Source organism: Netta rufina, assembly GCF_964035555.1.
Source record: "Netta rufina genome assembly, chromosome: 2".
NCBI classification, from domain to species: Eukaryota; Metazoa; Chordata; class Aves; order Anseriformes; family Anatidae; genus Netta; species Netta rufina.
In genome coordinates, this window is record NC_140124.1 from 49,144,205 (window position 1) to 49,155,476 (window position 11,272).

Consider the following 11,272-nt stretch of genomic DNA (forward strand, 5'->3'; position numbering starts at 1 on the left):
TGCAATATAACCCAAAATATCCCTGCAAGCTAGGGGTAGATTATGCTGCCTGTTCCTGAATGAGAAAAGAATCTATACATTGGTGTCTGTAAAGCTTGTGCTAAATCGTGATGATACAAGGTACTGTGAGATTCAAGTGTCCCTCCCTAAGGAGAAACACAACATAAAAGCAACTTTTATAGTGCATTTGGATACATAGTGTCACATTGCATTTCTTACATTCATAAACTTGACTCCTACAAGGGAATACCAGTTGCTGAATAGGTTGAGATGCATCATGTCCTTTACTGGAGAATGGAATCTGTCCATTTGTTATTGGGGTGTAGGTTTTAGTAGTAGCAGCAGCTTCCCCCTTCCCCTGAAGTAGGCTGGTGAAGGCCTCGAATGTGTGCAACAGAAAGCACAGCAGCAGCTCTGCTAAGGTGCTTCAGAAGTCAGTGGCACAATGAAAAAACTGTTTGCTACATGCTCACACCAACTTCTTGTGACTTCTTGTGTCTTGGAAGGCCCTAGACAGAAGTTCTGACAAGGAACACTAAACAAGTGCTAAAATTTTACTTAAACCTTCTGACAGCTGTATGTAAATCTTTGTAAGCTTTCTATAAGCATTAGGGCTAGGATAAAGGACACGATCAGTTACACACAGAACTGCCAGTTAGTGAGATGGTTACTTCAATATGAAGTTAACTGGATATTATTTTTTTTTTTAACTTGCAGGATTGCCTGACTCCTAATACTATGTGCCTGTTGGTTTTAGAACAGTATAAACTATTTTACAGTTTGCAAACCATTGCATTCTGCAACGCTTGATTATGATAACATTTAATTATACAAGCATAAAATGTGTTTTTAAAAATTGCCAGGGACATTTAATGGACCACACGATGCCAGCCTGCTTAAGTGTTTACTTAAATGCCACAATCTTAGTGATAAGTGGTAATGAAGAACAAGAACCAGCTACTCAAAATTAAATACTAGATATTGGTCAAACTTTAAATACTTTTGAAGTACTTCTGAGTAGCACTGGGTTTTTGTTTGTTTTTTGTTGTTGTTGTTGTTGTTTTTTTACCTCTACTGGCTTGGTGTTACATCTGAAGAACATCTGGATGCTAGGAAGTCTTTTTTTTTCCAGTGCTAAAGTTGGCACAACAAAACTTCTGTAGAAATCTGAGGGTCTAAATGTAATGTAGCTATTGTCACTGTCAGTTCAACAATAAACACGGTAATGAGCGACACAATCCAGTGCTTTCACAGAAGTTATTTATTAACTGAAAATATTTTTCCATTGCAGTTTTAGTATCCAGAAATTGCTGAACTATCACAAATGTAATCAACATAACTGAGGTGTAAGAATTCAAGTATACGTTTTGTTAAAGAATCACAGCTTTTGCTTTGAAGACAACTTCAAGATTATTCTGTGCTTACTGATGTAGACGTTACTGACACAAGGATGCTATGCTGGAATCCTACCACAATTCAATCTAGACAAAGGCTTTTTCAAAGCCTATATACATTATTAATTACGTTTTGTGCTTGTTATCAGGCATAGTAAAAAAAAAAAAAAAAAGCTAGGAAAAAAGTAAACATTTACTCATTAATTTTAACAGTGCTATTCTTAGAAATACATCGAGATTTTAAATGCACCAACGCATCAGATCACTAATTTTTACAATTAATAGAGCAGCCAGCTAAAAAGCTTATCCTCCAACTGCACTGTCCCAAGAAGTACACCTACATTCAGAACTGCACTGTCATATAGCATTAAATGAGATTTCTTTGCCCTCATACTGCAGATCACATGCAGACAATTTTAAGTCTGTGCAATTAAAGTGGCAGATATTCCAACCTGTGTAGAACATCCACAACTTTGCCTGAACCATTGTGTTATTCGTACCCAGACACCAAGTTATGGCCTTTTTCAGACTCGTTACACTTTCCAGTAAGAAATAAAAAATGTATTGGCAGCCAAAGCTGGCGAAGAGCTCCCCGTCCCACATCCTCATATTCTCTAAATTCAGGTAGCCTATGTGCTCAGTAGTGTAGTCTCAGAGGCTGGGTGGACATTTTCTTGCAATTAGTGTAGGTAGAAGTTGGCTATCCTTTTTTGTTCTTGGAAAAAAAGACAAATGTACTGCAACTGGTAACAGTATTAAATCCTTACTATCTTAAACATGCATTTATTTTTGGTGCATTGGAAATGCTTGGAAGGGCAGTAAGTGTTCTCTACCTGTCCTTCAACCGGCAGGATGCACATATACTCATTTACTGACAAGTAATGTCTTACATACAAACATCCACCTGGTCTCAAGTGTTAGATAAATATAAACATAAAAAAATATTTAGAAATAATAAGCACCAGTCAATGCTACCTCATGTGCGCTTTAAAAAACCCTGTGAAACTCAGCTCTGGATCTTCTTTCATCAAAGTCTTATTTTTGCTTCATTGGATAAAATATCTTAAAATAGCCCGTTTCATAGGGTACATTCATTAGGAAGAAGTGGTATGTCATCTTCCATTTTTTTCAGTAATTAATGGTTAAAATCACACCCTATAATTTAAGTACAGGAAACAAAATTTCTTCTCCTTAGTCTCTGCAGCATTGATTTATTTGCCAAATTAGCATTGCACTTTTTTTTTAAATCCTTAAAGTCTCATTGAACTAATAACATTTAAACAGTACTGTTTGTTTCATATTAAGGATTCTTTAAATTATCCTTAAAGATAACAAAGTAATGAGGTTATGGGTGAAAGTTTCACCTATAGTCATTTTTAAGTCCTCATTAGACGACAAGTTAGCCAATTTTAAAGGTTTTTGTACCTACCTCCTTAAAGGTTATTTTCCTGTGTGACCACAAATCTGATTCAAGGCACAAAGCCCAGAGGAACTGAACCATCTATCTGCTCCTGTCCTTTGGAGGTGGTGGGTAACATTCTAGACACCGAGCAACGTTTACATCAGTGACCTTCCTTTTACAAAAGGACATTCTTTTCACAGAAGGGAGTTAAGTGTATCATCATGTCACCACTTGGAATTCATTCATACAGCCCTTTCAGTGTCCCCTGACAATTCTGTAAGTTATTCCTGCAACCATGCATCCTATCTTCCTCCTACTAGTTACTAACCCAGCAACTCTTTTGTCCTTTGCTGATGTTTTCCCAGGACAGCTAGAACACTCATACATACCCGACAAAGGCATTCGATCCCAAACCTGTAAGCTGTTAAGCACAAATTACAGCTCTTTGCTCAGAAGCCCAGAGCTTAACAGCTGGCAGCTCTGCAGCCAGCATTAACACGCACTGACAAAGCTGTACTTTCACCTGCATGAACTCCTAGCAGTAGCTAAAAGACGCTCCTCACCTTTCAAAAGCATCAGATTATCCCACAGTTAAAAAGAGACATGCCTGCTTCTAAAAGAAAGTTACATAACCACATTAGAAAATGCTGGTGTTTACACAAAACTCTAAAGGGACTCTGCCATCCTCAACGCTTCCCACATCCTACACACACTCAAGCAGGCAACAACAAATGGTAGTCAGCTTTCCCCTTGACACACAGGCTATGATCTATTTTCATAACGCAGAAGTCTCCAAGTCCTGCCAACTACACAGGGGTAATCTAAGGGTAACAGATGTGCATTCCTCCCTGCTCCTTGTTAGAGATAATGGGCACTGTGATTACATTGCTGAAAAACAACGTAGAAACCTGTAAAAACGTGGCAGCACAGAATGTTGTATCTCTACACATACATAACATGGTTACTTAGTTTTGAAGAAGGTAAATGTTGCATTCGTAACATATTTCTGGTTCAAAAAGCTTTTAAAACTACAAGGCTTTTCCAAAATGTTGAGATTGTGCTTTCTGAAGATTTTTATAAGCCTCCGAAGCAGACGTATTTTATTTCTAAGTATTCATCAATGCCATACTTCGAACCTTCTCGTCCTAAGCCAGACTGCTTTACTCCACCAAACGGACTCTCCACTGAGGAGACTATGCCTTCATTTACACCAACCATTCCAACTTCCAGCTGCTCAGCAACTCTCCAGATCTGAGCTGGATCTTGGGAGTAGAAATATCCTGCCATGCAGAAACAGAGGTACAGAATAAAAAAAAAAAAAAAAAAAAAAAAAAGTCAGAAGGAACAATTGCAGAAGACTGAAAAAGATACTTCTTGACACTATGTCCAGCATTTCATTAAAAGTTGTTACCCCCTTAACATTGAATCTTACCAAAAACCTCGATAGTGTATTTATCTAAAAGAGTGGCATACCTGCTAAACCCACATTGGCTGCATTTGCTATGGCAATAGCTTCTTCTTCAGTCTCAAATCTGTCAATATAAAGAAAAAAATACAAATGAAGCCTGCAGTTCATCTACCATCTTGCTCACTTACTGCGAAGAAGCAGCTTTATCAGAAATAAGTCAATGTGCAGTTTTTTCCAAAAATGTATTTTCAGTATCTATTTTAATTTTAAAGCAATGGAGGAGTTTCTACCACTTACTTTAAATTAAAGTAGTTAAATAATTAGGATTGCCTTTATCCTCCATAGATACTGGTAGCTAAACCTTTACTTCCTATGGGTTAGCTCACTCATTTCCTCAACTACATAAGCACTCTCAGCTACGACAGATGACCTACCCTATCATGTTCTTCTGTCATATCCAATCATTCTGGATGGAGGCAGGGAAGGTTTTAAGGAGCAAAAAGAGCTACAGAGCTATGTCATCCTCAGTCAGAAAAGCAGGGCTAGCAAATCATGACAAATTGCAGGCTCCTGCCTCCCCCTTCATTCTGCAAAACATGAAATTTGTGAGAGTTCTGCTGTTACCTGCCCCAGCTTAATTGCTGATGCAATTTAAAAGAAAACCATTTTTGAAAAGCTGCAGAGACTTAAATCAGGTCAAGAGAAAAATAAACAGGCTAGGTGTGCACAGTAAGTTTCCACATATTTACCACAGTCTTACATTACATGACTTAGCTTAGTGATATGGTTTAGTGGAGGACCTGTTAGTGTTAGGTCATAGCTTGGACTAGGTGATCTTGCAGGTCTCGTCCAACCTAGATGATTCTGTTATTCTTATTCGGCCTCAGAAAAATAACTTGTGGCAAGCAGTCATTCAACTCTTATTCATTCAAAACAATATGTCATTCTTTCTTATTGCTGTATCTTAATCTGGAAAATGAATGGTCTTACTTGATAACCGGTGCTAAAGGGCCAAATGTCTCCTCTTGCGTGCAAAGCATTTTTGTTGTAACATTACTCAGTAATGTTGGCTCAAAGAAATTCTTCCCCAAGCTGTGTCGTTTCCCTCCAGTCACAATTGATGCTCCTTGAGAAACTGCATCATTAATATGTCTCTCAACCTGAGGTATGCAAAACAAAAATTTCAATGCTAGGACTTAAAAATGAATATCAATATATTTTACACTGAATAAATAATACTCTCCAGTATTAAAGAGAAGACTTTGAAGAGAGGTTTATACATTGCAGAAGACTATTTGCAATGTTACTTAAAATTTCTCTTGAATTAAACTATGAGTATGGCCCAAGCGTCACATACATTCACCTCTTCTACTGAAATGAAAGGGTTACAAATAACGTGAGAAAAGTCTTTGCAGGACTGAGCAGTACACCTGATATCCATGATCAGGGACTGTCCAAACAGAAGTACATGACTGTCATTTAAAGAGAAAGACAACAGAAGTAAACTTTCAAGATGGTACTGGCAAAATCATTTTCCACTCCTGTACATCTACAATTGAAAAGTAATGAGAAAACTAAATAGTCTCAGTGTAAAATACAGTCCTTTGAAGTAACAAAAAGGCAGTTACGTGACTACAGTGCTTGCTCCGTGTGCACAGACATGTGATATACACAATACTTTTGTGATGCACATAGGGAAGGAATTTCATTACATCCATGTGTTTTATCCTTTGTCTAGCAAACAGTTCTGAGTATTTTCACATCCCAGTATTTTATGCACAGGAAGAGTCTGACAGCATTCATGTATAATGGGATTGAAATCAAACCAGCATATAAGCAAGCCATAGTATCTTAGCAAGTATGAACCACATAATTCAATAATCTTTAAACTTAGGAAGGGTGAAATATTATAGAAAATGTTACTTATTACTGGAGTCATGAGTCATACAAACCAGAAAACCCGAGACATGCATAGAAGATTTCAAATGATTACAGCATTGAGTGCTCTGGTATTTTTAACCTCAGTGTGTGATTTTGCTTAGCTTTTGCTAGAGGCCCTGGTCTCCAAGGCCAGTTCTCAATCACAATGCTTCAGAATTGTAGAATCACCACCAAACTCTCATGGTGTATCACATTTCAGTAAATGTTCTTCCTGAGAACAGACAGGAAATAATTAGGAAGAATCATTCCCTCCTAAAGGAGGAATCTCTTTTACATTAACTGGCCACATCTGTTCCTCTACATACACACGTGGGTTTGGAGGAGGCAACTAGCTCCCAGCCACACTGCTAATTCTTTCTAACAAAAAACTTGAAAAAAGTTAAATACAGTTCCAATGTTACCTTATGGATCATGAAAAGGAAACAAAAGTATCAAAATGAAATCTTTTATTTGTACCTTTTCTACTGCTTTTTCATTAATTAGTGGCCCTTGGGTAGTATTTGCATCAAATCCATTTCCAACACGTAGCTCGCTCCTTATGGCTTTAGCAAACTTTTCCACAAATTTGTCATGGATTCCCTTTTGCACCAGGAAACGGTTTGTACAAACACATGTCTGAAAATAAACATGAAAAGGAAAAGCAAACAGTAGTTTATATTGTATTTCGTTATGAATTCATTCTGGCCTTCATGCCACAATGTCGGGTTACTACAGTTACTGCAGCCTATTTTGATTACTACAGTCTCTCAAAAGTAACAGCCATTTATCTTTCTATGTCCATGAAAGTATGAAAAAAAGGGATTTTACTACATTGTTATTTGGACTTAAGTGCCCAGAGCCATGTGTGGCCCCAAGCATCTCTCTCTTCACAATGAATTGTTCTATGCTTTCCCTTTACATAAGATAGTTTATTTATACAGCTTAAACTATATGTACAGCTCTTCTCCTTCCAGAAACAAAGACAAAATGGTTACTCTTACCTGTCCTGAATTTCTAAACTTAGAAGCAAGGGCTCCTGCCACAGCACGGTCCACATCGGCACTGTCAAACACTATAAAAGGAGCATGCCCTCCAAGCTCCATGGAAACTCGCTTCACGGTGCCAGCTGCATGCTTCAGCAGTATCTGAGGAAACATGGAAACCTGTACCTCTACCAGAGGTAAACTATGGAACCACAGAGCTTACAGATAGAAGACAGTGAAAAGCTACCTCTGGCAGGAAGTTAATCTGCATCTTCTCTTTAATGCTAGGCCATCTTTTTTGTCCCATCACAAATACAAGGACTAATTTCACTCATTAAAATCTTGAGAGACCACATTCTGGCCAAGAAATAATGAAGAAAAGGATTTTCATCAACTTCAGGTCAGGCTTTTATACACTAATATTGTCACTTGTTTGCTTGTTCACTTCCTTTTCATGAATAGAAATCTTGAGTACTCTTACAATTTTCCAATATATGACAAAATTTGGGATTAAGATTTGCCTTAGGTATCACAGTTTTTCTTACAAGAGATGCAAGGATGCAAAGATATGATATGTAACGCGAGCATCCTATACAGAACTGTTCAGGTTATAATTTAATGAGGGACAATTATGCAGAAGTTGCACATAGACATCCTTCTATGAAGTACTGACACCAAAATAAATACAGTATCTCAACAAATACACACATATTTAGACTGTCTGCATACAGTAGCCAGAGGAGAAGGCTCTATTGGGAAGCACACATTTTACCCTACCTTTCCAGTACAACCACAGTAATAATCTTCAAGGATATTCTGCGCACTTATGTACCTTTCCTGTTTCAGTGGAGCCAGTAAAAGATATTTTGGCTACCAATGGATCAGTGCACAAGACTTCCCCTACAGCTGCTGCCTGTTGTCTGGAACAAGGAACAACATTATACACTCCTGCAGGAATTCCAGCCTGGTTTGCAAGCTGCAACAAGAGAAACAGAATTTGCATTATCAGTGCATTTTGTATTAGGAAGAGTTCCTTTATGTTTATTGTTTTGATGAAATCAGTCTGCAAGCCAGTAAGAACCCAAGGTGCACAGCACAGCTAACAGACGCCACGTGGTTAGGAGCACAGCTTCACTCACGTTTAAGCCAAAGGAAGGATATGAAGATGTTTCTTGTGGCTTAATGGCCAGGTACGCGTTTAGGCTCTAGACCACATTAGAGGCAACTTCCAAAGATTTCTAATGAACTAAAACCTCTGAATCAATTCAGCCAACTTGTCTTTTCTTCATATATGCAGTTGGCTACAGTTACCAGCAAAGGCCATCTGACTCCCTGTTTATGGGCTCTTATTTACAGCTTCAGTCCGTTATTAACGTAAAGCCTAGCATAAAAAGCTCACCTCTCCAAGAGCTAATGCTGATAAAGGTGTATCCTCTGCGGGTTTCACTACTACTGTACATCCAGCTGCCAGAGCTGCACCAACCTTCCGGGTAATCATAGCACTGGGGAAGTTCCACTAGGATGAGAGAAAAGAACAATCAAACTTGGGGACATCTTTCCTCCTGTTTTTGTGGAAGTAATAGGTGTTTTATGCAGTTAGATGGTTGCCTAAACAGACCTGCATGATGTGCTTTGTCCTAGGTGAACATTTGAAAGTACTGCCAATTCAGGAATAAGCAGGCACAGGGATAGAAATGAAACTTTACAGGGATGTTTCCTGAGGCAAGAGGAGCCATAAAGCCCCATGCCGTGGGCTGAGCTGAAAACCTCTGTATGATCTGCAAAAATCAGCTGTACTTACTGGGGTGATAATAGCTGCCACTCCCACTGGCTGTTTCAGCACCAGGATTCTTCTGTCTTTTGCAGATGCTGGAATGACATCACCATAAACTCGGCGCGCTTCTTCTGCAAACCATTCCAGAAATGAGGCAGAATATAGGATTTCCCCCTGTGCTTCTTTCAGAGGTTTTCCCTTTGATTAAATCAGATTGAAGATACACTGTAAGTGGCAGACTGAAGCAATACAAATAAATTTAGGTCATTGCAGAGTTCTTTTCAGAATGCTTTATAATCCTGTGTCATATATACTGCAGTCTCCGGAAAGGACTTGATATGATTTCACCACCAATAGTTATGTGGTTTCAACATACAGTCATTACATAGCCAGTGCTTTGACTGTGGTGCCCAGATTTGTACCTGCACTAGATGAGGAGCTGGGACAGCACATTTTACAACCTTGTGAAGTGTTATTTACACACTCTGCAGTTAGCTGCTACCACCATTCTGAAGACGATACAAATCATGGCAAAAGTTACAAGTTTATGTCAGGGACCATTGTTTTGGAGTGTATTACTTTGCAGCACCCACCTCCAGGTACGGTCCTGTGGACTGAGCGAGCATTTGCTGTTGGAATGTAACAGAGAAGCTGCTGTGGTACCTTCCAGCATGGCTTTACTCAAAAGGATGCCTGCCTGTGAATTTGCAGACTGCTCTGTGATGCAAAACAAAACACGTTAAGTGACCGGGAGATTTGCTTTAATGGTACGGTCACTCTGATACAAAATAAGATGCTGATGCAGACATAACTCTTGTCTTACAAGTTTCAGTGAAATCACTTTCACTTGAAGAGGCCAAGCCACAGACGCTGTGCATGTTTAACAAGGGATATTGTCATTATTGCAGTTATTAATTACTTGTCAGATGGCTTCCCGGTCCTTAATAGAGAATGCAGTAAAAAGAAGCCTCCAAGAACCACAGCCTATGATCCCCAGCAATCCCAGCAATGCTTGTCCTGCCTTATTTTCAGGACTGTATTTCTGGACACATCCTTTCTAGCTACTTAGTAACCTTGTTTCGCTACATATGATTAGGCATAAACTATAAAATCTAACCATTAATTTCAAGCAATACAAGAGAGAGAAAAAAAAAAAAAAAAAAAACCTTTTATTTCACATACTAAGGGACAAAAACAGTATTTATGCTACTTTCCCTTTTTAAATGCATGAAACTGAAAAAACAAAACAAACAAAAAAAAACAAACAAACAAAAAACCAAACAAACAAACAAAAAAAAACATGATGATTTCTGCCCTGAAGATGAGAGTTTAGGTTTCTGTATGCCTCTGCACAACGTAGGTCTGATTCCAGCCACGTTTCTAGGTACTGTTATTTATCAAAACGTAAGTGTGGTGTAAAAAAGGTGGTGTTTGAAACATTATCCATCGGCCTAAGAGAGCAGCGTGAGTGCACAAGGAATAGTCTCGGCTCAACTAAAACTTAAAAGCAAATAAGGCCTTTGGGGCTGTTTAGGGGCACTCATAACCTAAGGAGAAGACCAGAACCGCTCGGCTGTGCGGTTGTAGGCACAGCTGTAGGGCAACGCGGCCCCTCTGCAGAGGGACCCCGCGGCTCCCCCTCCCTCTTTCCTTCCCTCCCTCCCTCCGTCCCTCCCTCGCTCACGTTCTCCGCCGTTATGATCGCGGCCAGCTCGTCCTTCCTCTCCACCATCAGCTCGTACCACCTGCGGAGGAGGCCGCTCCTCTCCTGCGGGGACACAGGGGCTGCGCTGTGCCGCGGCGGGGCGCTCCGGGCCGAGCCCGCTCCCCCACACAGCGCTCCCCCCCCCCCGGCCCTCCCCGCTCACCTTGGCGGCCAGGCGGCCCCAGGCGGCCCCGGCCCCGTGCGCCGCCCTCACGGCTTCCCTCGCCTCGGCCGCGCCGCAGTCGGCCACGGGGCCCAGCTCCTGCCCGCTGGCCGGGTCCCGCACGGGGAAGGCCGCGGGTGCCTCCAGCCAGCGGCCGCCCACCAGCCCGCCCCGCCGCACCAGCCCGCCGGGCAGCGCCCCGCCGCCGCTGCCGCTCCGAGCCGGGACCGGGACCGGGACCGAGGACACCGGGGTCCGCAGCAGGAGGAGGCGGCGAGAGGCGAAGGCAGCGGCGCGGCGGGGCAGCAGGCTCGCCATGGCCGCACGGCTTCGGGGGAGGAGCCGCGGAGCAGCGGGGCGGGATGAGGGGAGGCGAGGGCAGGACGGGCCCCACAGCCTCGGCTCCTGGCCATGGCAGAGCTGGTGGCGAGAGGCAGGTGTGCGGTGAGGCGCACCTCCTCTGGGAGGATGCCCATCAGCGCTGTGCTGCACAAAACTTGCCACTGCTGTGTGGTGGTGGCAG

At 41.3% G+C, this 11,272-nt stretch overlaps 1 protein-coding gene across 1 annotated transcript; it reads right to left on the reverse strand.

Annotated features, from left to right (window-relative positions):
• Positions 1 to 1,243: 1,243 nt before the first annotated feature.
• On the reverse strand, positions 1,244 to 11,067 carry ALDH5A1 (aldehyde dehydrogenase 5 family member A1; the record flags this gene model as incomplete). The annotated part of the gene is made up of 10 exons (XM_084283234.1): positions 1,244 to 4,076; positions 4,270 to 4,328; positions 5,195 to 5,364; positions 6,602 to 6,760; positions 7,126 to 7,269; positions 7,940 to 8,083; positions 8,507 to 8,623; positions 8,909 to 9,079; positions 10,566 to 10,649; positions 10,750 to 11,067. 10 exons carry the CDS (start codon positions 11,065 to 11,067, stop codon positions 3,871 to 3,873), a joined length of 1,572 nt encoding a protein of 523 aa, XP_084139360.1. The 3' UTR covers positions 1,244 to 3,870.
• Between the last annotated feature and the right edge of the window lie 205 nt (positions 11,068 to 11,272).